Source organism: Sebastes fasciatus, chromosome 16 (assembly GCF_043250625.1).
Source record: "Sebastes fasciatus isolate fSebFas1 chromosome 16, fSebFas1.pri, whole genome shotgun sequence".
NCBI lineage: Eukaryota > Metazoa > Chordata > Actinopteri > Perciformes > Sebastidae > Sebastes > Sebastes fasciatus.
The window spans coordinates 2,663,254-2,688,378 of record NC_133810.1 but is presented as its reverse complement, the minus strand read 5'-3'; the positions used below and the strand labels follow the sequence as shown (position 1 = coordinate 2,688,378).

Sequence of the window (25,125 nt, the reverse complement as noted above, 5' to 3'; positions counted from 1 at the left end):
AAATGTCAGAAAATATCCGAAAAATTTCAAAAAACAAATTTCGAAAACTGTCTGAAAAAAATGTGTCAAAAAACATCTGAAAAATGTTCAACCAATGTCCAAAAAAAAGTCTGAAAAATGTCCGGAGACTCCCGAAAAAAATATCCAACAAATGTCCAAAAAAAGTCTGAAAAAAGTACAAAAACAAAGGTTGAAAAATGTCAGAAAATATCCGAAAATTGTCAAAAGAAATTCCGAAACAATTCCCAAAAAATGTCAGAAAAATATCCGAAAAAAATTCAAAACAAATTTCGAAAAAGGTCTGAAAAAAATGTGTCAAAAAACATCTGAAAAATTTTCGAAAAACATCCGACAAATGTATAAAAAAAAGTTTAAAAGAAATGTCCATAAATATCTGTCAAATGTCGAAAAAAATCTGAAAAAAAAGTCTGAAAAAAAAGTATGAAAAAATGTCCCAAAAAATGTACGGAAAAAAGATCTAGAAAAAAGATCTAAAAAAAAGATCTGAAAAATGTCTGAAAAAAAGTCTGAAAAAAATGTCCGAATAAAAAGTCTGAAAAAAAAGATCTGAAAAATGTCTGAAAAAAATGTCCGAAAAAAAAGATCTGAAGTCAGAATATTACAAGAATAAAGTCATAACTTTACGAGAAAAAAAGTCGTAATATTACGAGAATAAAGTCATAACTTTACCAGAAAAAAGTCGCAATATAACGTGAAGAAGGCACTATATATGTATTCTGGACACACCAGACGCAGCAAGGTCACCAGTGATGGCTGTGACACCACACAATTGATTTTTTTTCATTTGAATACAACGAAATTTTGGCGTGACTTGTTAGTGTTCTTCAATTTCCCACAGCTTTGAACGCAGCACGAGAGGAGAGTTGATTGGGATCTCAGTGATGTTCCTGACTGACAGGATGGAAACTAGAAGAGTGTTTATAACCCCAGTGAACTGTCTGTTTGACCCTCTCTGGGTCAAACAGACAGTGACTCTGACATTTAGCTATTTTCTGCATGTGTGGAAGAAGTTCTCAGACTGTTCACTTCAGTAAAAGTATTAATAAAACACAAGTATTCAGGTGTCAGTCTATGCAACAGTAGATTGGTCTGCTAACCGAGGCTATTGCTCACTTTATACACATTATATATATATATATATATATATATACAAATTATAAACATGAAATGGAAATACTATGGAAATACTATAATAAGTACTTAGTACTTAGCATATACAAATTGTATAGTGTGAGTATAATTTTGTATGAAATTTGACTGAAAGTGGCTTTAATCATCACAAGACAAAAAAAACACAATACAGTGTTTATAGTTCATATAAAAAGTTTATATTACAGCAAATATGATTCTAATGTTTGAAATAACCACAGGAAAATATACAATCCAGATCTAAAAAAGTATTTTATTTTCTGTTACGTCTTAGTGTTAAACCTTTAACTCTGAAAAAGAGACTATTTACTCAAATCTGAGACAAACAGTGACTGTACAAAGAATACAATGCATGCTGATACCATACTTAGTAGGCATATTGGCTTTGCTCCTCATTCATTACTACATATTTACCTCAGTTATTACCCCTTCCAACATGTTAGCTTTCTTTACAAAGAATAAATAGCGTCTCTCTGACAGTTCATCATAGTCCTCTCAGCAAAACACAGTAAATGTTGCTGGTAATGTCGGGACATCTGCACACCTATGCAGTGGATTCGGCCTTGAGTTGGGAGGCGGTGTTGACGAGGTTTTGGGGGAGACTTTCTCGGGCCTCTTGCATCTTTTTCCTGGCCCTCTGGAAGGCCTCTGGCAGAGACAAAAGAAAATAATAATAATGAAAATGGCAAAACTACACAGTAAATAATTAAAAGCAAATTATACATTTCACACAAAGTAGGTCCAAAACAAAAGTACTTCTATTCATCGTGTTTTTTGTTGAATATTTTGTCTCCACTGGCCATGATGACACGAGGCAAGCCTCCTTTTAGTCATGACCATAGATCTGTTGTTGCAACCCAGCAATCTTTATATATATTGCTCTTCATTGTGTAAAGATCTACATCTTAAATATTTTGGGCTTTAGCGCTGAACAAACTTTAAACTGATCTTTAAAACCTCCAGATCCTGGATAACTAATTCTGAGTGAATCAATCAATTTAATAATAACAATTAAAAGCCAGACTAAAAAGGTAAAATACAAAAAGCAATTAGACTGATAAATAAACAAAGCCCAATTAAAAGCAAGACTAAAAATGTCTTTACCCAGGATGGTGCAAACAGCTCCTTGCTGACTGAATCCTCCCAACTGGTCAAACACTTTCTGCCTCCTCTTCTTCAACATGGTGGAATCAACAAAGGCCCTGAAACATGAACAACATGTTTACACTAAACCACACCCTACAGCTCCTGTAGGGACATTAACACATTAAATAGTGTGATAAATGAAATATTGTACACAAATAAGGTTTATAATCCTCTCGACACCCGTACTGACTGATTCATGGTGTTCTCACCTGGCTTGCTGGATGCAGTGCAGATTAAAGGTGACACTTCCGGTGGTTTCAGTGCAAAAGCCAAAGCGACTGAGCCTCTCTCCCTGCAGCCACATACGGAAGTATAAAAATAAAACATTCTTCAGTTTCATTATTAACATAGCATGAACATGAACATAAACAATGCAGGTTCCAGAATAAACATTCAGGGTTCAGCCCAAAAACATGATTGTTGCCAAGGAAAAAGCATCCTGTTGAGCCTACATCCTATTTTGTTTTTAATTGTTCTCCAACTGTCTTCATCAATCTGAAACCAAAACAGTTAAAATGATATTTACTCTTCATCTCTCGAGAGCCTACTGTACCTTGAAGGTCCCTGGTATTCGGACGTAGCTGTGGTCTTCAAGCTCCGGAGAACCTCCGATAAAGAAGCGCCTCAGTGCAGAAACTGGCCCCGTCTGAAGGGGTCTCCATGTGTGGCATGTTATTGTGTGTTCACCTGGCAAACACAAAACATAAAACGTGTGAAAATAAGGTCAAGGACTTGATGAGATATTAATTCACAAAACATGTAAATGGTTTGTTTTGTGGGAGAATTTGTGATTAGTTCAGCATCTACATTTCTAACCGCAACAGATACCTTTACACTTTCCTTTAAAAGTTAAAATGAAACGCGTTTTTGTTATTAGAGCTGAAACAACAGAAAATATTTTGACAATCAATTAATAATTTCAGTCATTTTTCAAGCAAAAATGCCAGACATTTGTTGGTTCCAGCTTCTAAAATATCAGGAATTGTTGCTTTTTATTTCGGGTTTCTCTATTTCCTGATATTTTCTTTAAAAGAAATGGACTAATTAAATCAACAACAACAACTTTGCAGCGTACGCAGCGTACCAGGGATGGCAGGAAACAGCAGATATCCATAGCCTTCAGTTCGATAGCGCTGCCAGGAGTCCAGAGAAAGAACCTTGAAGTAGATCACTGGCCACTGCAGAATGGACTCTGAAATAAGGAAGAAATTAACCTCTTAAATGCAGTACTATACCATATCATTAACATCAACACAATCACTCACTTCTAACTAATGCATGAAACACAACATATCCCATGGATGATACCGACCCTCGCTCTCTTTTTCACTCATGTAGAAAGCCTCGAAGCTGAAGGGGTAACTGAAGAAAGCCATGTTTTCCTGTTGGCAGAGAGAATATTGAGGGTTTTAATAAATGTCAGCAGCCACGTTGTGAAGCTGTTCACCGGCCTCTTGGACAGAATACACACCTTCCCCGATGTTTTGGCCCGGCAGGTCTGCGTAACCCCTGAGAGAGGCTGAAACGGCAGGCTGGACCAATCTGAAACAAACAGTATAAAATACTTGACAAATCTCCCTTTAAGGTACATTTTGACCAGATTAATAAATGTGCGATTAATTTGCGATCAATCGCAATTAAATATTTTAATGGATTGACAGCCCTACTGTAGTCTAAATATACCTAAATAGTGTCATATACTGTATGTGACTTACTGTTGGGCAGCTCCATGAAGAAGTGGATGTATAAGTTATCATATTCGAAGCCTTTGGCTGAGACTGGGTAAGACAAAAAGAAGAAGAAGAAGAAGAAGGAGGAGATTTAAATGCTAAATATAGGCATTTTATTAATATGTACAATAGTGATGACCACAGCTCTCCTACTCACCTATCTCTCCGTTCATCAGGTAACGCAGAATACCCAAAGGAGGCTAAGAGAGAGACATATAGAGTAAGTGCAACAGGCCACCATAAATACTGTTGGTTAGTTAGTTTAACATTTTGTTTTAGGTCTAATGTTAATATCTGATCAATAATCTCAGTCATAAATGAGCACAAAATAAATCAGGCTGATGGGTCCAGTGGTCTGAGAGAATAGCTGTGGACAGACGCCTGATGGAGATAATGATAATTTGTTAAATGACCCACCATTTCAAAGTCCTGTCCAACGAGGCTGTTGAGGTACTCTTTGTGCCGTACGTACAGCTGGAGACAGAAAGAAGATGATGTGTCCATATCATGAGACATGTTGTTTGACTCCATAATCAGTAATATGAACACCAACATTAAAAGCTCTTCAGTTGAGCTCTAGTCCTGCTGGAGGAAACGTGATGGAGATGAACTCACGTCTTTGTACATGTTCTGCTCCCTCTCCTTCTCCTCTGGCTGCATGGCCGTGCACACGTTCTCCACAGTGAGACGCCACACTTCTTTCTTCTCCCCCGCTGTTACAATCCTGCAACAACGACAACATGCACACCAACATCCCGTTATCCTTCTGATAAACATAGTTTTGTCTTCTAAGTTTCATCACAATCCGTCCAGTATTTGTTGAGACGTTTCAGTCTGAAACGAGTGGGACTTACAGTATACATTTCCTTGCAGGTCATACAGTTGTTTTTAATGTCCCCATCCTAAAACTGCTGTAGAAATTAGGGTCGTCCTCAACCAAAGAAATTCTTAGTCGACTAACACTCACACGACTAACATTCACATATCTGGAGGTCAGAGGTCAAGGGACCCCTTTGAAAATGTTCATGAGAGTTTTTCCTCACCAAAATGTAGTGTAAGTTTGGAGCGTTATTTAACCTCCTTCACTACAAACTAGTATGACATGGTTGGTACCAATGGATTCATCAGGTTTTCTTGTAATACTGGAGCCACAAACAGCCTGCCGTCATGTTGTGAACTTGCCTGTACGGCTCTTTGCCTTTGTTGAAGTCAGGTTTTACGACGACGGTTCCACTGCCGTCTGATTTTATGGTTACCAGCAAATATTCATTCTCTTTCTGGCCCAGCCTGAGAAAGCAAACACACACAGAGAGAGAAAATCACAACTGAACCACACAACATCCACAGACAGTAGATTTTAATTTATGCTGTCAATGAAATCTGTTCCTTCACTCCTCATGTGGGACAATAGAGACGTAACTGAATGGAAATGTGGTCTTACCTTCCAGGGGGTGCCAGGTCTCCCATGATGTGCAAGGTCTGCATGGCATTATACACCACATGACTGCATTTCACAAACTCCTCTGTGGGCTCCCAGTTGACGATCTTTGTCTTCGGAATACTACTATCCCTGCAAAATACGCCAGAGCATCTCAATCACTTGACTGTAACAAACATTGAACACTACCAGAACTGTCTTTGAGGATTAATAAGCATCATTTGGATGAAAGCTTGATGCTAGTGCTAGAGCTGGTGCTTCACTCACATGGTGCGTCTGTCCTGCCGTCGATGTCTCACGCTGGCCATCCTTTCAGCCAGGAATGTGGGGCTGGATTTGGTTGTGTTCAATAAGTCAGTGGAGTGCTGCATTCAGGATTAAAGAACAACAGACTGTGTTATTAATCAGGCTTCACTTTTATCTGAAAATGTATGTGAAAAATGTCCGAAAAATATTTGTAAAATATGTGAAAGATTACTGAAAGAATTAGTGAAAGATTTATGAAAAATGCCTGAAAAATATCCCAAAAATATTAGTAAAATATAAGTGAACAATTACTGAAAAAATATTTAAAAACTTTTAGAAAAATATGTGAAAACATTACTGAAAAACTTCTGAAGAATATCCAAAACATATTAGTAAACGTGAAAGAATTTGTGCAAAAAAGTCCAGAAAATATGTGAAAAATATCAGAAAATGAATAGTAAAATTTGTGAAATATATTACTGAAATATATCTGAAAAATACGAAAAATGTCTGAAAAATATTAAAAAAATATTAGTAAAATATGTGAAAACATTATTGAAAAAAATTCTGAAAAATATCCAAAACATATTCGTAAAACATGAAAGAATTAGTGAAAAATGTCCATAAAATATGTGAAAAAAATTCGAAAATTACGAATAAAATATGTGAAAATATTAGTGAAAAATATATGGAAAATGTCCAAAATATATCAGTAAAATATGTGAAAAATATTAGTGAAATATATAAAAAAATATCCAAGAATTTTCAGTAAAATACGTGAAAAAATAGTGAATAATGTCCGAAAAATGGTGAATACTGTCCGATAGGCTGTAACGTGAATTATTGGATGATGGTGTTGACATAATATGCAGTGTAAGCTACCAGTTGTTGGAGTGGAAGACAGCTGGTGTAGCGGTCATGATCAGTGTACGTGAAGATCCTGTGATTACGTCGGCCCTTGGCTTTGTTCAGGGCCTTGACATCAGTGTGGTACTGACGGTCCAGAGGGGTCTGACATGCTGCCTCGTTCTGGAACAGCTCCATCTCATACTGGGACCACAGACACAGAGGCAGGATGGTGAGGAGGAGGGGTAAAGTAATAATAGCTTTAACTCTTGACCTTTAAGGTCATTATAATTTGTTGAGAATAATAAATAACACTCAAACTACCTGACTGAAGAGTTTCTCCTGCCAGCCCACCTCCAGCTCCTCCTCATTATCACCTGGAGACAACAGAGTAACAGAAATGTCAAGTTATTAAAATGTGATTTGAGAGAAACATCCACCCTAAAACAAAACACAAGTTCTACACAACATCTGTTACATTCCTGTTAGATGCCAGCAATATCTCAGCTGACAATTAAACCTACAAGTCCTGAGGAGTTTGAGAGTCAAGCAGGGAAACATAGAGAACACATCTGTACCTGGCTGGCCTTGTGGGGAGAGGGTTTCCAGTTCAATGGCTCCTCTGTCTTGCTGGGGCAGAACCTGCTCCTCGAGGTGCTTGGAGAGGGCTACTGTGGTGGTCACCCTCTCTATCCGCACCCTAGGGTGGAGGAAACAAACAGATACCGTGTTGAAATGACGTGATGAAAGATGAGCTAACACACCTGAGGTTCTGTAGCTAAGCTAATTATCTAACGTTACTCACCGTATTCTGAGGTTTTTAACGGCATCCCGGGACCGATACACAGCTTCTCCGGTATCTGTGTTCCAGCTGTCCGTCATTAAGTTAATATTCAGCCAGTAAACATTAAAGAAACGCTGCTGGTTTGCTGGTTTGATGTTTAGCTGAGCTGAGCTAAGCACGCTTCTGGAGTTAGCATACAGCGTGTTGTTGCCGTTGCCATGGAGATGAGAGTAGCTCTTCTTCTTCGTGTCTGGATTTTTTTGGCGATTCGCAAACCAGTTTTTTACGAGAGTTACCGCCACCTACTGGACAGCAGTAACTTAACACGAATAAAATAGATTATTATTTATTGTAAAGAGAATTGAAAAAAAAAATGAGTGAAAAAATGACCAGAAAATATGTGAAAAATATCCGAAAATTATTAGTAAAATATGTTAAACAATATTAGTGAAAAATATGTGAAAAATGTCCTAAACATATTAGTAAAATGTGAAAGAATTAGTGATTTTCACTTTTGTTTGGTGGATTGGATGATTGAACTCTCTATCAGTAACAAGGAACAAACAAGACATATTGACTATTTTTTTTATTTTTTTTATTTGACCTTTATTTAACCAGGTAAAATCAATTGAGAACCAATTCTCGTTTACAATGATGACCTGGCCAAGAGGCAGTAGCACAGTCCACACAAGTGACACAAACAGCACAGATACAATACAGTATGACAAACACATGAGAAAATGGCTAAAAACAGCATAGGTAAATTAATAAACACTATGTACAAAAAAAGGCGGATTACTGGATGTTCTTTGTAAAAATGGAAGAGAGAGAGAGAAGTGAGGGCTGGTCAGCAAGTACAGCAGTCAACTATGACTGTTGTTTGAACATGTTGAGAGAGGTGAGAGCTGTTAGTTTGAGCGTGTTTTGTAGTGAGTTCCAGTCATTTGCAGCGGCAAAATGAAAGGAGTTATGACCAAACACAGTACGGACTTTTGGAATGATGAGCCTAATGAAGTCACTGGATCTTAAACGGCGATTGCTGTCGGAAATGTGCAGAAGATTGGAGAGGTATTTTACACTTCATTCATTTAATACACGGTCAGGAGCCTCATATTTTATTTATTTATTTTATTTATTTTATTTATTTTATTTATTTTATTTATTTTATTTATTTTATTTATTTTATTTATTTTATTTATTTTATTTATTTTATTTATTTTATTTATTTTATTTATTTTATTTATTTTATTTATTTTATTTATTTTATTTATTTTATTTATTTTATTTTTTTCCTGCCAATCTCCTGCTCCTGCTCCAGTAGTCCAGTAGGTGGAGGTAATGCTCCTTTAAGCTGGTTTGCCAACCGCCGAATAAACACCAAAGAAGAAGAAGAAGCCTCTCTGGACCAATCAGAGCAGCTGGCGGGTCTCTGAGTTGTTGTTGTTGTTGTTGTTGTTGCTTCTTCTCTTCTGTCCCTCTTTTATAAACATTATAACTATTAACAGTGTAGAATAACAACATTAACAACATGTCCTCGTTTGTGACCGAAGTGCTCGCCAGCTGTGGTAAACTGGAGAAAGAAGATCTGTCCTCTAAAATCAGCAAAATGTCCCGAAAGGTGGAAGACACGAAGGTAAACCAGCAGCTTAGCTTAGCATTAGCATTAGCTAGGTCAAGCTAACAGTGAAGTTTGAACTAGCAGTTAGCAGCTAAGCTAACAAGCTAACATCTAACACGTGTCTCTGATCTTTTAACAAACAATAACAGCGTTAGTTAGATTTACACAGTGCTCCTTGAAACACCTGCAGATCAACATTAGCTACACCTTCAGCTAACACTAGCTAGCTATCTGGTTTAATTCAGTACATGTCTGTTAGCATGTCTGTTAGCATGTCTGTTAGCATGTTTGTGTCAGACTCAGTGGTGACATCTGACTACGTGGCTTTATTATATCCAGTTATGTGAATCCTTGAGAACATAACTGTATATTAGTATACAGTATGTCTGTATATTGGATGTCATCATGTAGCTAAGTTACTGTAATGTTACTGAAGTACAAATTTGAGGCACTTTACTTGAGTCTTTTCTTTTCATGCCACTTTCTACTTCTACTCCACATCTCAGAGGGAATATTGTACTTTTTACTGCACTATATTTATCTGACAGCTTTAGTTACTTTACAAATTAAGATTTTTATGCATACAAAAACATATGAAGTGCTTATAAAGCTATTTTCATAATCATCATGTAAAAACATTTCATGGTTCCAACATCACAAATGCTGCTTTTCCTTTGTATTATTTTAATTATTTATATAATTTATATACAGTAGGTCGTTATATTGGATGTCATCATGTAGCTAAGTTACTGTAATGTTACTGAAGTACAAATTTGAGGCACTTTACTTGAGTCTTTTCTTTTCATGACACTTTCTACTTCTACTCCACCACATCTCAGAGGGAAATATAGTACTTTAAATTAAGATTTGTGCATACAAAAACACATAATAATAATAATAATAATAATAATAATACATTTTATTTAGTGGCGCCTTTCTGGACACCCAAGGACACCTTACAAGAATCAATTAAAACAATATAAAAACAACAGGACATGACAGACATATTTGTACAGACACATATGATGGGTGCGGATGAGTACTAGAGAGAGACATGAAGTGCTTATAAAACTATTTTCATAATCATCATGTAAAAACATGTCATGGATTCCAGCTTCACAACATGTGAAGATTTGCTGCTATTTTAATTATTTTTATATGTTTTTATACTATTGTTTGGACAAAACAAACATTGTGAAGGTGTCACTTTGGGATCTGGGTAATTTTTACAGCATTTTTCACTATTTTCATTATTTTTTACAAACCAAAATAATCAGCAGATTAATCCATAATTAAAATAATCATTAATAAATAGTTCAAAATGAGCTCCAGCTTCTCTCCCAATCTGCCCTTTTAATGACCTGGATCCATAATCTCCTTCTGTTTTTAGCAAAGACATGTGATCCCCTCAAAATAGCAAACGTTTTCCATCCATCTTTTCTACGGTTGGTGCAGTTTATTTCACAACAGCTCCTTGTCATCCCTGTGTTGTAGCTTGGCTCTGCTAGATAAACTGTGAGGAGTGCTGCTTTCTGCCCCCTAGTTGCGTGCGCATCTCTGTGATGATGATGCACAGAAACCCGTCTATTACCCTAAATGCAATGTTCTGTTGCTTTTCTGTATTATATTATTGTAAATGGAATATCTTTGATTGAATGCACTTCATTTAGCTGTGATTCATTGTTGCTATAGTTATATATTGTCTTCATGTTGATGCTGTTGCGTTTTCCTGTGTAAACGCTGTTGTTCAATAGACTGAGTCAGTCATCATTTGTTACATGAAAGCAAAGCACGCATTAATTCACGACAAAGAGAGTGTAACGATTGTATTGTACTAGGGATGTAGTCGTAGTAGTAGTAATATCAGTTAATGAGCCAAAACAGAATTATAAACCTGATAAAAAATAGCATGTAAATATAATATGTTATGTAACTAAAGCATGTTAGTTTACATGTTATCGGCACTATAGCATGTAATTAACTACTAAATGAAACTTGGATAAGCAAATGTACACGGTATGATAACCGTCAACTTTAATACCACCGTATACCTTGAAACGGTTACAACCCTATATTGAACTGTACATGAGTATCCGGGCCTTTGTAAAGCGATCATGTATACAGATCGGAGTTATGATATACTTACATTAATGGTTGTACTCAAATTGCAAACAGTCATGCTCTGGGCTTAAAGCAGAAGGTCTATCTCAATACAATTTTTTTTTTTTTTTAAATTATGTTTTCTTCATGTTTTATTTCACAGGAAGAAATATGCGACATGATGAACAAGCGGTACAGTGACTTCCTCCCGAGTCTTGAAGGATCTGAGGAGCTAATGGTGCAGGTTGACGAAGTCTCCAAAGAAATGGATGTCCTTACAAACTGCATCGAGACAGAGGTGTGGCTGAAATTAAAGCAATACTTGAGCCAGGTCGCCTGAAAGAGCAGAACAGAGACAGCCTGGGTTCAGTTCTACTCAAAGCGGATTCACAGTTTATAACCGTTTGGTGTTATGTATGTTTGACACAGGTGCAGCAGAATATCCACGTGGCGGTGGCTGAATATGCAGAGCTGAAGCAGAAGCTGGAGAAAAATACCATCGTCATAACAATGCTTGGACACCTAAAAGAGGTACAACATACACAATTTAAATGTCAAATATAATGTAATATGTTGTCACGAATGAATAGTGTCAGGGAGTTTATGGCTCTTAATTACTGTCTCTAATGAGCTCATAATAACAGTTATTATAATGCATTGTCCTGGTAGAACTTTTGTGTTAGCCATACATTAAATAAGCTCTCAGATTTTCATTGGCAGAGCAAAAAGAGGTATTTTGAGCATCCATAATTTAAATGTTTGAATGTTTCTGTGTGACTCAGTTTCACGGTGCTATGGAGGACTCCAACAGAGCTTTGCTGGACAAGAAGTATGTTGATGCAGCCAACCAGCTGGAGAGGGTAAGAGCTGCTTACCATCATGTCCACACAACCTTACCTCCACTGTGAACTAGGACTGGGCAATTCATGGAAAACTGACACACTGACCGAGCTGATTTCAGATCCTTCTGTATGTGCGGTAAATTGCACGTACATACACGTTTTCACCGTGGCTTTTATCTGTTATATAATTAATCATGAGTCCAAGAAAGCCAAATGTAAATACTGGTAGAAGCTCTTAGGACAAAGGGTGTCGTATGCTGTAATGATTGTAAAGCCCCTTGAGGCAAATTTGTGATATTGGGCTATATAAATACATGACAATAACCCATTTTTTAAAGTGCATGTTAATACACTGATTGATGCTGATTTGGCTGTTTTTTTTACCCAGGCGAGGGCCAGCGTGTATTCACTGAAGGGCTGGAAGATTTCCCAGCTGCCGCTGCTCAGCGCTCTCAGCTCCGAGTTGACGGTGCAGAGAGAAAACTTAATTTACCACCTGGGAGATGAATGGAAGCGCCTCGTCATCTGGAGATTACCGCCCTCAAAGGGTAAGTCGGAACACTTTTTTCAATATGTGTGTGTCAGATGTGGTGCTAATACAAATATGTGAAGTATGCTCTTTTCTGTACTTTGCTGAGTTTGAACTTTTTGCTAGAGGACTGTGAAGACTGCAAACCAGCACACACTGGCTCTCACCTTTCATCCAATGACTGTATTCATTTAAAAAATGGATGCGTTTTATAAGCTGGTCTTTTACTTGTTAGCATATCTAGTTTTGTATAATTAAAAAACATGACAGCAAACCTATCTGAGTGCGAGGCGTTAGTAGTAGTGACTGTTGGATGTGCACCACCAGAGCCTGCAGGTCTGAAGTCCTTCCTGAAAGTGGAGCTGAAGCTGAGCCACGCGTGCAGTAAGGACGGTGAAGAGAAACCTCCTGCTCTGCTGCGCTGCGTCCTGCAAGCTCTGGCCATCCAGGGAGACCTTCAGCACAAGATCAAACTCTTCAGTAAGACCAACGTGAAATATGCAGACTGTACTGTCACAATCTATTCAAATTGTGTTTTCATACCTTCCAGATTTCAGTTAAAGTGTGCCCATTATTTTGTTAAAGGGCTGGTTAATCTATCGATCTAGCTCTGAAGCACAACGTATCCAGGGTCAGAGTTTCTGTTTCTGTTGTTGTCGTTCAGGTCAGGTGCTGTTGAAGCACATGTTGAAGCCGTTGGTGATGTACCCGTCGCTGTCGGTGAGGGTGACGGAGCAGCCGGGCGAGGGAACCGTCCTGGCCTTACAGAGTTTGGAGGAGAGCCACGAGGAGAGATCCACTCCTTCACAAGTCTTCAGCAAACTGCTCCTGGTGCTCAGGACGCTGCACTCTCACCTGCTAGGTACAGTAGTACAGCAGGGCCCATCGTATAGAAATGATATATCATGCTCAATGGAACCGTGTTTTACTTGTTATTATTATTTTTCAGATGTGTCCATCAGCGATAAAAAGCTTTCTGCTATCTTTGGGGAGCTGATTTGGGAGGAAATTTCCCAGTGCATCATCCACGAGTGTCTGCTCTACTCCATCCCCACCAACAGCAGCCAGCTGGAGAAATACAACACTGTACGGACCAAACAGTATCATATATAATATATAGATGTTGTAACACATACAGACGTACATGTTTACTGAATATGTGTTTTGTTGTACGCGTTGAAGGTGATCAAGGAAACGGAGGAGTTTGAGAAGTCCCTGAAGGAGATGGAGTTTCTGCACGGCGACTCCACAGAGCTGCTCAAATACGCCAGAGACGTCAACTGTCACTTCGCCAGCAAGAAGTGCAAAGATGTCATCGTGGCAGCGCGCAAACTCATGACCTCCAAGATGCACAACACCGTCAAAGTATGTGTGAGCTAGGGTTGAGAGTCTGGATGAATAAACTGGAGACTGGTTGATTGATTCCGTTGCTGTAGCATGAAATGGAAAACATTAATCTTACTTCCAATCTTCCTCCGTTAGATCACACCCGACTACAAGCTGCGTCTTCCCAAGCTGCCGCCTCCGGCTTCAGAGCTGAAGGTGAAGCACGAGACCACGAAGGACGAGATGACGATGGAGAACGCGAAGCAGCTGTCCGCGTGGAGTCTGTGTCTGCCGGCGTGTCGCATCAGCGAGTCGGTGCAGCAGCTGATGGAGCTGGCACTCAACACGCTGTGTGAAGCCGTCGGAAGCTCCACACAATGGTAGGTTACAGTGCTGCTCGGAGATATGACTGTCGTCTGTAAAGCCCCGTTTCCACCGCAGGAACTTTTCCCTAGAACTAGGAACCTTTTGAGGAACTCATTGCGGTTCGACCGCAGGGACCAACCAGGGTCTAAATTAAGTTTCAGGGCCATTTTACCCCCAAAAAAGGCCCGGGTCGGGGGGTAGTACTTTCTGAAAGTACAGGGAACTTTCGGGGGTGGAGTTTGACTTGTAAAATATAATCAATCTTCCTGTTGTTGTTCTCTTCAGTGCATTACAGCTCTTCTTCACTGTGAGAAACATCTTCCAGCTGTTCTACGACGTCGTCCCAACATACCACAAGTAAGGACGTTTTCCATCGTATTAACACAGAGCAGATCAAAACCAACACACTTCACCCGATGAAGGTGTAACTGGTTGTTTCTCTGCTCCTCCGTCATCCAGGGAGAACCTGCTCAAGTTCCCTCACCTGGCTGCCATTCAGCACAACAACTGCATGTACCTGGCTCACCACCTGCTCACCCTGGGCCACCACGTCAGAGCTCACCTGCCGCAGCCGCTCAGCGTGGGCGTGGCGACGTTCGTTGACATGGTGCCCGTATTCAGGAAACTTGGTAAACAAATAGATCTACAACTGTTTGGCCACATTGCCGTGAAATTTGGTACATAAATTCATCCCAAAAAACTACTCCTGATCTGGGACGTTCATGATCCACAGAAGGGCTTCAACAACTAATCGATTAAATCAAATAAAATTGACTATAAAAAGTAGGGATGCTCTGATAAATTAGTGACTAGAAAAATAAATAAAATGTCATTAAATGTAGCAAAAGTAATATTAAAAATAAATGTAGCCATTAATTAATTATAATAAATTGATATTTCTGTATTAATTTGCTTCTTTATTTATTTATCTTTGTATTAATTCCCTTATTTATTTACTCTTATTTTTAATTTTCTCTTTTATTTATTTATGTATTTATTTTTATTCATTTTTAAATGTATTTATTTATTTTTACATTTATTTTTAATTGATTTATTTTTTACGCTTATTTTTTATTTATTTTTAAATGTATGTGTTTTGTTAATTTATGTATTTATTTGTATTCATTTTTAAATGCATTTATTTATTTTTACATTTATTTTTAAATGTATGTGTTTACTTATTTATGCATTTTTCCCTTTGTATTTCACCCCTTATTTATTTCCACAAACTTATTTATTTCTGTATTCTTTTTTTTATACATTTCTTTACACATTTCATATCTCATTTCTAATACATATCTTATTATGCAAATGAGGGGCTGGGGGCAGATTCGCTGTGTGTTTTGGTGTTCACCATCAGGCCAAAATTTCCACTTCTACATTCGAAATCTCAACATGTAATCTGCAGATTGCCTTGAGATACGCTGAGCACCCTCTTTGTCGTTTTCCTCCAGGTGCTCAGTGCTTCTTGGCTCAAATGAGCGTCCAGAGAGCTGAGCTGCTGGAGAGACTTTCCACCGCTCACAACTTCAGCAACCTGGATTACGAAGACAACTACATCGCAGCCAGCAAAGCAGTAAGACAGGTGAGTGAGAGGAGAGGCCTCGGAAATGATCAGTAAATCTGTTGGTCTAATGAGAGAATCCTGCAGGAGGCAGCTCAGTTGATATTTTTTTATTCACGCGCTGCTTCTCACTCGTACGGTGATCGTGTGTTTGCTCGATTGCAGGTCATCCATCAGTTGAAGCAGCTGGGCACAGTGTGGCAGGATGTGCTACCAGTCAGTAACTATTGCAAAGCCATGGGCAACCTCCTCAACACGGCCATCACGGAGGTCATCGCCAAAATCATGATGCTGGAGGTTTGTCCTTTATATCTTGATATGGTGATGATCTACTGTATGTGATGATCAATAAGGACGTTATTCCTCACTTTAACCGTCTACAGGATATTTCCTCTGAGGACGGAGAGCACCTCCACACTCTGTGCCAAACCATCATCGAGGAAGGTCCGCTGGTCTTCATCCCTCTGGCCGAGGAAAACAAGAACAGGAAGTATCAGGAGGAAGTGCCTCTCTACGTGAGGAAGTGGAGCACCTTCAAGGAGCTGGTCATGGTGCTGCGGGCCAACCTGCAGGAGATAGTCGACAGGTAGGAAGGAAACACGATGATGAAGTATCATCAATAGGTTATAATATAAAGTAAATAAAAGCCTAGTCTGAGGTATTTACTGTTTTTTAAAATGTATTTATTTTTAATCAGTGATTATGTTCAGGCTTGTTCTGCTCATTTCCTAAAATATACATACAGATACAGGGCAGATTAAAAAATAAATAAATAAATTACTCGATAAATAAATAAATATGCCATTAAATGAATCACAAATAATATTAAAAATAAATGTAGGCATTAATTAGTTGATAAAATGTGACAAATTGATATTTCTGTTTTAATTTGCTTCTTTATTTATTTATTTTTGTATTACTTCCCCATCTATCCACTCTTCTATTTAATTTCCCCTTTTATTTATTTATGTATTAATTTTATTTCATTAACTTTTTGTATTTTTGCATTTATTTTTATATTTATTAAGTCATTATTAATTGTATGTATTTCTTAATATTATTTTGGGTTAATTTAATGGCATATTTATTTATTTATCAAGTCATTTATTTATTTATTTTTATTAACTATTACATTTATTTATGTATTTATTTATTTATTCTTTTATGTATTTATGCATTATTAAATTGTTAGTATTTATTTATGTATTTATTAATATTCTTGGTTCATTTAGGAGCATAGTTATTTATTGAGTTATTTTTGTATTTTTAATAAACTTAAATTTATTTTTGCATTTATTTTTTATTGATTTTATATTTATTTATTCATTATTAAATTGTATGTATTAATTAATATTATTTTTTGGTTCATTTAATGGCATATTTATTAATTTATTTAGTCATTTATTTTTTTAATTCACTTTTAAATGTATTTATGTATTTTTGCATTTATTTTTTATTTATTTTGGTCTTATTTTTATATTAATTTATGCATTATTAAATTGGATGTATTTATTTATGTATTTATTAATATTTTTGGTTCATTTAATGGCATATTTATATATGTATTTTTGCATTTATTTCTTTTATTTTAGATTTATTTATGCATTTTTAAATTGTATTTATTTATGTATTTATTAATATTCTTGGTACATTTAATGGCATATTTATTTTTCCGTCCTCCATATAGATTAACTAAGGTTTATGAATAATGTCCCGGTATGCCAGTTGTTCTGTTTTATAGTTATATTTACGTTTGTTCCCACTAGCCTTAAAGTTAAACTGTGCAACTTTAAAGATTGCAGTTAGCGAGAGACTAATGTTTCTTTAATGTGTCTGTGGTTCCTCTCCACAGGTGGGCTGACGGTAAAGGTCCGCTGGCGTTGGAGTTCTCCAGTTCGGAGGTGAAGAATCTGATCCGAGCCTTGTTTCAGAACACAGAGAGGAGAGCTGTAGCGCTGACCAAAATCAAATAGGATACTCGGAGAGCAAAAAGAAAGATACTAAAGCACTTTTTCCTCCTGAGGAAAATAACTGACCCACGCCTTTATTCATTTCCATTGTGTGTTGCATTAAATATATGCATTTACATGTGTGTGTAACAGTTTGTCACTGAGACTCAGTTGCCCTGTCTGATGGTGGAGCTATAAGCTGGTTGTAATCAATCTGTGTTCCTTCTCAGCATCCAGACTGCAATCAGTCGTGCAGAGATTACACAAAGGCTTCTTTACATCGGCAGCCTCGGTCATATAGCTTCGGGTTAGTTGTGTAACCGGCGGACCGCCATCTGTTGACATGTGAGGGTTAACTTTGCTGCAATCTAACTTCATCTGTAGCTCGTCTCAGCGGTACTCTTCTGTACTGATGTCATTTCAGGAGAGTTTGTTTGACCTCTAACGCCTCTAAACAACCATTTAGTTCTAACAAAGATGCATCTCAAGCCATCAAACTGAACTCTTCTATTATGTATTTATTACTTGTCCAAATAAACCAAAAGACTTTGCAGAACCTTTCTCAAACTGTTTCTTTTCTATGAATATGACGGTGATCTCGGTGGCAGCCGCGTAAAACGCCTCGCAAAGCACTTTCCAAAGTTTTGGGTCAGCTCTGTGTCCTTCACATGACACATGCACTGATCTCTAGTATCTCCTATAAAGGAAATGCAAATCAATCAGTGTGCTCCTTTAGCTGAGAAGCAGCATGATTTAACTGCAAACTACTGGAAGATGAGCGGGAAAACCTTTTCATCTAAACTCCTGATGAGTTTAGTTGACAGTCAGACCTCCTCTCTCTCCACCAGGGAGAACATGTAGTTAGTTAGGACCTCTTTATTGTCCACATTGTGAAAATGTGTCTTTTGCTTCACCATATTCTGTAAAAAAGAAACAATACAGGACAATTGACGAGAACAAACATCAGTAACAAGATTTTTTTTTTTATGATAATAGGCCATAGAATTAAAATAAAATGGGAGAAGGTTTAGATGTTTGTGAAATCTTAAGTAGGCTATGAAGCATTCTGATTGCATGAAAGCAAAACTAAGGAGGAGACAAACAGCTGGACGGCAGCACCTCCTCCTCTTCTTCTTCCTCCTCCTCTTCCTCCTTCAGCTGATCTCCAACTCCAACATGAAAGTTTCTGTTCTGGCAGCAGCAGCTGGATTCATCTGAAGATATGCTCCACACAGGTACGTCATTATTTTTTATCTTTTTGTAATGATGGTAGAAAAAAGTTGAGATGTGTAAAAAATATGTTAAAACAGTATTTTTAATATAAAAATAAAAGATTGTTTTTGCACTTTTAAACTGTAAATCCGGAGTTTAGTTTTCTGATCTTTTAACATTTGAATCAGTGACTAATCAGCAATTGTTTTGATAATTTGACATTCAGTTAATGTCAACAAACTAATTAATTAAACGAGTGTGTGTGACAAAAATGTGACAATTTGCATACAATTTAACATGAAGAACAAAATTTTCCATATAATGGATGACTATTTATTTATTATTTATATTTTATTATTTACTTGGGTTTAAATTAAGCTTTTCTTTCAAGGAAATTCATATTTTCCCTATTATTAATTATTAATTACTATTATTTCTTTCCAGGAAACTTTTACAGTTAAAAAAAATTATTAGGAAATGACACTTAAATTTAGAATAGTGTTAATGAATTTTATAATATTATTGCATTATGTTGCACATTTATCATTATAACTCATGCAGTTATTACTTTTATTATATTAATATTATTGTAGATGTGTAACTTTTTAACTTTTGACCATAGGCGTATTTTCTGACTTCTGTCTGTGTTAACTTTGATTTAAAAAAGGTTATATATAAATACAAGTTTGTTGTTTTTTTTAAATTTTATTTTATATAAACATACACAAATAGACAATATTAATAATTAAATTATACAATGAAACGTTTAGTCCGACTTTTCACAATAATCAATGAAAGATAGACATGACATGTTTCATGTATTTCACATATCCAACAAATAAAATTCAAAGATAAGACAAAATAAATAAACACCTCAAAGAAGAGAAACAAAACAAGAAAACAAAGAAAAAACAAAAAACAACAATTTCATATAAATACAAGTTAATGTCAAATTATAATTCATATTAAATATATTTGTACATCATAGTTTACATACAAAGTATAGCACATAACCTCATTTTATGTTCACTTATAGATTACTAATTAATTTTGAATAATTAAGACGAATGTCTGATGTGTCTGTAAAGATGTTTTCTTTCCACTCGTGTTTTTTTATATGAATAAAACATGTTCCATCCTCCATATGTCAGGAGATGCTAAATCAAAACAAATGCAGCTGTACAAGTAGATAAAACCAGTGCAGCAGCACTGAGATTTTGTCTTTCCTGTCTGTTTGAGAGGACATATTCAATCCATGCACATCTGCACCACACATCTGGCTCACGTGTGGATTCGGAAAACACATGTTGTGTGTGTATTATTGTTGTGATACAATAATCACAACACAGTTTTAAACACATCTGGACAATATATACTTTCTCTCTAAGCCTTCTTCTGGAGAATACAGTCGGTAATCTGTTCAAATCCATCGTGTTCTTTGGGTGTTTCTTAGATTAATTTCGAGGATTAGTGATAATCCCTACATGTGTAATAACTGATCAGCCCTCTTCAGACAGGCGAGGCCTGGGAGTAAATTTACTTTTGGCACGTCATCGTACATCCTCACAGCTCGGGCTGATCTATAGATCTGGACTGACGTCATTTAAAATACTGTACATGTTGCATTAAATGATTCATCACTGGGTTCTTCATCCATCTCCACAAACCCTCGTAGAAGTATTGAAGCAGCACCAACAAGAAAGATTTAGTTGCCTGTTAAAAACTGACATATTAACTTAATTTTTCTTAATTGATGTGAACTAATTGAATGTGTAACAATTTAGGGATTTTTATTTTATATTCTTCTATTCATTTTTGTTGGTATTTATTTATTTTTCGTTGTGATTTATTATCAGTATTTACTCTTTTCTATTTATTTATCTTTTTTTCTTTCTCTATTTAGTTTTTATTTATTTTTGTTCATTATTATTCCTATTCTATTTTTTTCTTTCTATTTTCTAACTTTATCTTTCATTTTTATTTTATTTTCATTAATTTATTAATTTATTTTTTCGTTGTGATGTATTATCACTATTTACTTTGTTTCTCTTTATTTCTCTTTTTTTCTTTCTCTATTTATTTTTTATTTATTTTTGTTTATTATTATTCCTATTCTACTTTTTTATTCTTTTATTTCTATTTTCTAACTTCATCTCTCATTTTTATTTTATTTATTTATTTATGTATTTTTTTATTTATGTATTTATTTATTCTTTTTCAATTCTTTTTTATATTTATCTTCTCTTCTCTCCTAATATAAGTATAAACATTATTAGTGTGTCTTAAAACATGTGACTGTGCTGTTCAACTCTACCTGTTAAAAGGAAATAAAAAAAAACAGACATATTTGACATAATTCAATTTACTTCCGTTTCCCAAACAGAAGCAGAACCTGAAGAGGAATCTGGAGGACGTCAGTGATGATCTCCACTGTGATGTGCAGCAGAGAGACGCTACAGAACCTTCAGAGCGACAGTCCCATCAGGACCGAACCTCGCAGGAACACCATCCCCCCAACGCAGACGGTCACTGCTAAACACCTGCTGGCCTACCTGCCCCGACCGCAGTCTGAATCACTGCGTTACACTCCGTACACCTACAAGGTACCGCTGTCTGGTATTATATGATGTCCCACTTTTCTTACTAATAACTTTTCTTACTTAAAGAGGACCTATCGTGGTTATTTTCAGGTGTATTTTGGGTTTCTACAAGAACATGTTTACATGCTTTAATGTTCAAAACAACGCTTTATTTTTCTCACACCAGCTTTGTTGCAGAAGCTCTTTTCAACTGGTCAGTTGGTCAACCGAATCAAACTCTTCGGACTCCGCTCCAGCTCCACTCTAACTAGCTCTGATTGAGGGCGTTCCAAACTAGCCGCTAGGCAGGTATTATGCAAATGTGTTACTTGGTGACATCACCACGTTACGTAAGAAAAGGCGGGACTTACATCGAGGCATTTCAGGCAGTTCAGGAGCAGTGTTTCTGTGGGGGAGAGTAAAGCCTGAAAAAAGACGGTCGCACGGACGTGAGCTGACTTGGAATCGTGACGAGGTTTCTCCTCACGTTTAAAAAATTCAATTCGAAATAAATTAAATTAAAACTAAACTTAATTTAATTTAATTTAATTTAATTTAATTTAATTAAACTAAATTAAATTAAATTAAATTAAATTAAAAGTTAAGGCAAAGACCTGGAACACCCGCGTAGAGCCGTGTCCAATGGTGTGATATCACTTTGGCCGTGCAGACTCTCGTGGATCAAGTTTTGATTGCTAAAAAAAAATAAAATACATAATACAGACGGAAAATTTGCATTAAAAGTTCCTAAAACTCGAGGAAACCCATCTCTGATGCAATATTCACAGGAAATAATCTGCTGAAAATTCATCCAAATTGCTCGTTATGCACAAACTTCCTGCAATTCTTGGGTTCGCTATTTTAGGTTAATTGTACAGTTTGTCAGTTCTTCTGTACTGTTATTGTTATGCATTAAATATAATATGAAATATCCATAATATGTCACTTAGTATAACGTATTGTTCTCCTTCCTTTCAGGCTACAGCTAAATCCACTGTTGCAGCCATGATGACCACAGAAAGATCCTCTCTCATCCACAACTTGAACTACGCTAAGTGCTCGTCACTCCCGCCATCCCAGGAGGCCTCTCCCTCCCAGAGCCCCTGCAGCCCGTCCTCTCACGCTCTGACTTTGGCTGAGCGAGAACCGCCGCAACCGCACACTGTCCAATCAGCTCCTCTAGAGGAGGCGCAAAAGCCTCAGCGTGCGCATCGCAGCAAAGGCCTCATGCGTTTCAGCTCCAGGTGGCAATCGAGAGGCTCCATCGCCAGCAACAACAACATTCCCGTCTCTGCGATCGAGAAGCTGAACGGCGCAAAGAGTCACAAGAAGCGCTGCAAGCTGCTGGGAGACGAGCACTCGTCGCACGTCGCCGCCAGCAATCAGCGGCAGCGTTACATCACCAAGGACGGCAAGTGCCAGGTCAATCTGGGACCGATTGCGGACAAGAGTCGCTTTATCTCCGATATTTTCACCACAATAGTGGACCTCAAGTTCTGCTGGTTCCTCCTCGTCTTCACTATGTGCTACATTCTCACATGGGTGGCCTTCGGTGTGATCTACCTCTTCGGTGCCTGGTTGCGTGACGACATCGCACACGTTCACGACCCACAGTGGAAGGCGTGCTACCAAAATGTGGACAGTTTCCTGTCGGCCCTGCTGCTGTCGTTAGAGAGCCAGAGGACCATCGGGTACGGTTCCAGGATGGTGACCGCCAACTGCTCAGAGGGCACGGTGCTCCTGATGGTCCAGTCCATCCTCGGCTCCATCATCGACGCTCTGATGGTGGGCTGCATGTTCGTCAAGATCTCCCGGCCGCAGCAGAGAGCCCAGACGCTGATCTTCAGCAAGCACTGCGTCATATGCGAGCGCGACGAGAAGCTGTGCATGCTCTTCCGCATCGGCGACCTGAGAGCGAGCCACATGGTGGACGCCAAGATCCGAGCCAAGCTCATCAAATCCAGGCAGACCAAGGAGGGCGAGTTCATCCCGCTGGAGCAGTCGGAGATCAATCTTGGCTACGACACCGGCGGAGACAGGCTGCTCCTGGTGGAACCGCAGACCATCACCCACGTCATCAACAAGAGCAGCCCCTTCTGGGAGGTCGGCTCCGAGCGTTTGAAGAGGGAGAGCTTTGAGATCATCGTCATCCTGGAGGGCATCGTGGAAGCATCGGGTTGGTAGAAGTGTTTTTAAGTTGTGCTACATTTTCAGATCCTTTTCTTTCCTGAAAGAAAGAGTTGTCGAAACAGTTAACGGAGCAGTGTGTCTGTCCGACTTCTGCTGCTCCTAAAGTAGTGTTATTATAGCAAGGATGATCTCTGAGTGAGGCGAACGGCGTTACCACAGTGTTGGGAAGGGAGGAGTGAGCAGAGAGGTGCTCAGTTGGTTGCAATCTGCAACCACACCACTAGATATCACTAAATCTTACACACGGTCCCTTAAAATGTTGGCCAAGTCTGGATGGAAGGCCAGAAATGCCGAGTCCGACCCTCTGATGCTGTTCCGAATGTATTTGTCAGGTCTTTTTCCAGTACAGTGACTTTTAGCCGACTCCTCTGATCTGCTGTGTTGTGTTGCAGGTATGACGTGCCAGGCGAGGACGTCCTACACCGAGGACGAGGTCCTCTGGGGACACCGATTTGAGTCGTGTATTTCTCTGGAGAAAGGGGCGTTTCGTGTGGACTGCAGCGCGTTTGACAAAACCTTTGAGGTCCAAATGTCCGGACTCAGCGCAAAAGACATCAAAGGAACGAGAGGTTGTGTTTTAGAAAACTAAGGCTAAATAAACGCTTCTTGTAACAACCATACTTTCAAATTATAACAACCATACTTCATGAATATTGATCTCAGGGCTGCTATAATTTATGTTGTTCTGTTGTGTGTATAATAATAATAATGTTTTTATTATAATCCATGTTACATTATGACATGTTTTATGTTGTGTTTAATTAAAATAAACATCCTGCTGAAGCCAGTTGTCTGTGGTCATTTCTGGGCTGTTGAAAAAATATTCTTAACTCACTTACTTACTGGCTTTTTCTGGACCTTTCAACTCCCAGAGGGTTCAAAATGGTCTTCATTCAGCGAATGGAACTGTGGTTGTCGTAGTCGTACCATCAGCAAAATACACTTAAAGTATCAAAAGTTCAAGTACTCCTTATGAAGCAAAATAGTCCCACTCATTATTGAATGATTATTACTTTATTAATTTTTTTTTACCTGTTTCAGACATTGTTTAGACCTTTTTTTCCAACATTTTTCAAAAATGTTTTCAGACTTTTTTCAGACTTTTTTCCGAATTTGTTTTTACGGACATTTTTTTCATACTTTTTTTTTTCCAACATTTAAAAAAAAAAATGTCAGACTTCTTTTTCCAACATTTTTCAAGCTTTTGTTTCCAGACGTTTTTCATACTTTTTTTATTACGGACATTTTTTCATACTTTTTTTCCCAACATTTTTCAAACTTTGTTTTTCAGACTTTTTTTCCAACATTTTTCAAAAATGTTTTCAGACATTTTTTCTTTTTTTTTTTACCTTTTTCAGACATTGTTTAGACTTTTTTTCCAACATTTTTCAAACTTTTTTTTTCAAAAATGTTCTCAGACATTTTTCAGTCTTTTTTCAGACTTTTCTTTTAAGGACATTTTTTCATACTTTTTTTTCCAACATTTTTAA

General features: G+C 37.4%; 3 protein-coding genes across 4 annotated transcripts; 2 read left to right on the top strand and 1 right to left on the bottom strand.

The window, feature by feature from the left end:
* Nucleotides 1-1,326: 1,326 nt before the first annotated feature.
* mks1 (MKS transition zone complex subunit 1) lies at nt 1,327-7,591 on the bottom strand. The gene is made up of 18 exons (XM_074611326.1): nt 7,382-7,591; nt 7,155-7,276; nt 6,901-6,953; nt 6,613-6,780; nt 5,752-5,849; nt 5,488-5,616; nt 5,229-5,333; nt 4,662-4,770; nt 4,464-4,520; nt 4,204-4,246; nt 4,032-4,094; nt 3,788-3,858; nt 3,629-3,698; nt 3,401-3,508; nt 2,870-3,003; nt 2,526-2,608; nt 2,275-2,372; nt 1,327-1,818 (listed from the first exon to the last, which is right to left on the bottom strand). Exons 1-18 carry the CDS (start codon nt 7,456-7,458, stop codon nt 1,715-1,717), a joined length of 1,692 nt encoding a protein of 563 aa, XP_074467427.1. The 5' UTR covers nt 7,459-7,591; the 3' UTR covers nt 1,327-1,714.
* Nucleotides 7,592-8,729: 1,138 nt separating this feature from the next.
* On the top strand, nt 8,730-18,210 carry zw10 (zw10 kinetochore protein). Its single transcript, XM_074610168.1, has 16 exons — nt 8,730-8,993; nt 11,242-11,376; nt 11,508-11,609; nt 11,861-11,938; nt 12,309-12,468; nt 12,777-12,929; nt 13,114-13,311; nt 13,399-13,535; nt 13,632-13,814; nt 13,932-14,155; nt 14,427-14,498; nt 14,601-14,770; nt 15,596-15,726; nt 15,871-16,002; nt 16,089-16,291; nt 17,558-18,210. Exons 1-16 carry the CDS (start codon nt 8,889-8,891, stop codon nt 17,676-17,678), a joined length of 2,304 nt encoding a protein of 767 aa, XP_074466269.1. The 5' UTR covers nt 8,730-8,888; the 3' UTR covers nt 17,679-18,210.
* A 538-nt stretch (nt 18,211-18,748) lies between these two features.
* Nucleotides 18,749-24,306, top strand: LOC141752328 (G protein-activated inward rectifier potassium channel 3-like). Of its 2 annotated transcripts, XM_074610169.1 has the most exons (4): nt 18,749-18,889; nt 21,250-21,469; nt 22,424-23,621; nt 24,028-24,306. In XM_074610169.1, exons 2-4 carry the CDS (start codon nt 21,287-21,289, stop codon nt 24,222-24,224), a joined length of 1,578 nt encoding a protein of 525 aa, XP_074466270.1. In that variant the 5' UTR covers nt 18,749-18,889; nt 21,250-21,286; the 3' UTR covers nt 24,225-24,306. The 2 variants fall into 2 exon arrangements, with proteins under 2 accessions (XP_074466270.1, XP_074466271.1); XM_074610170.1 differs by lacking the exon at nt 18,749-18,889 and having other exon boundaries at nt 21,243-21,469.
* The last annotated feature ends 819 nt before the right edge of the window (nt 24,307-25,125 follow it).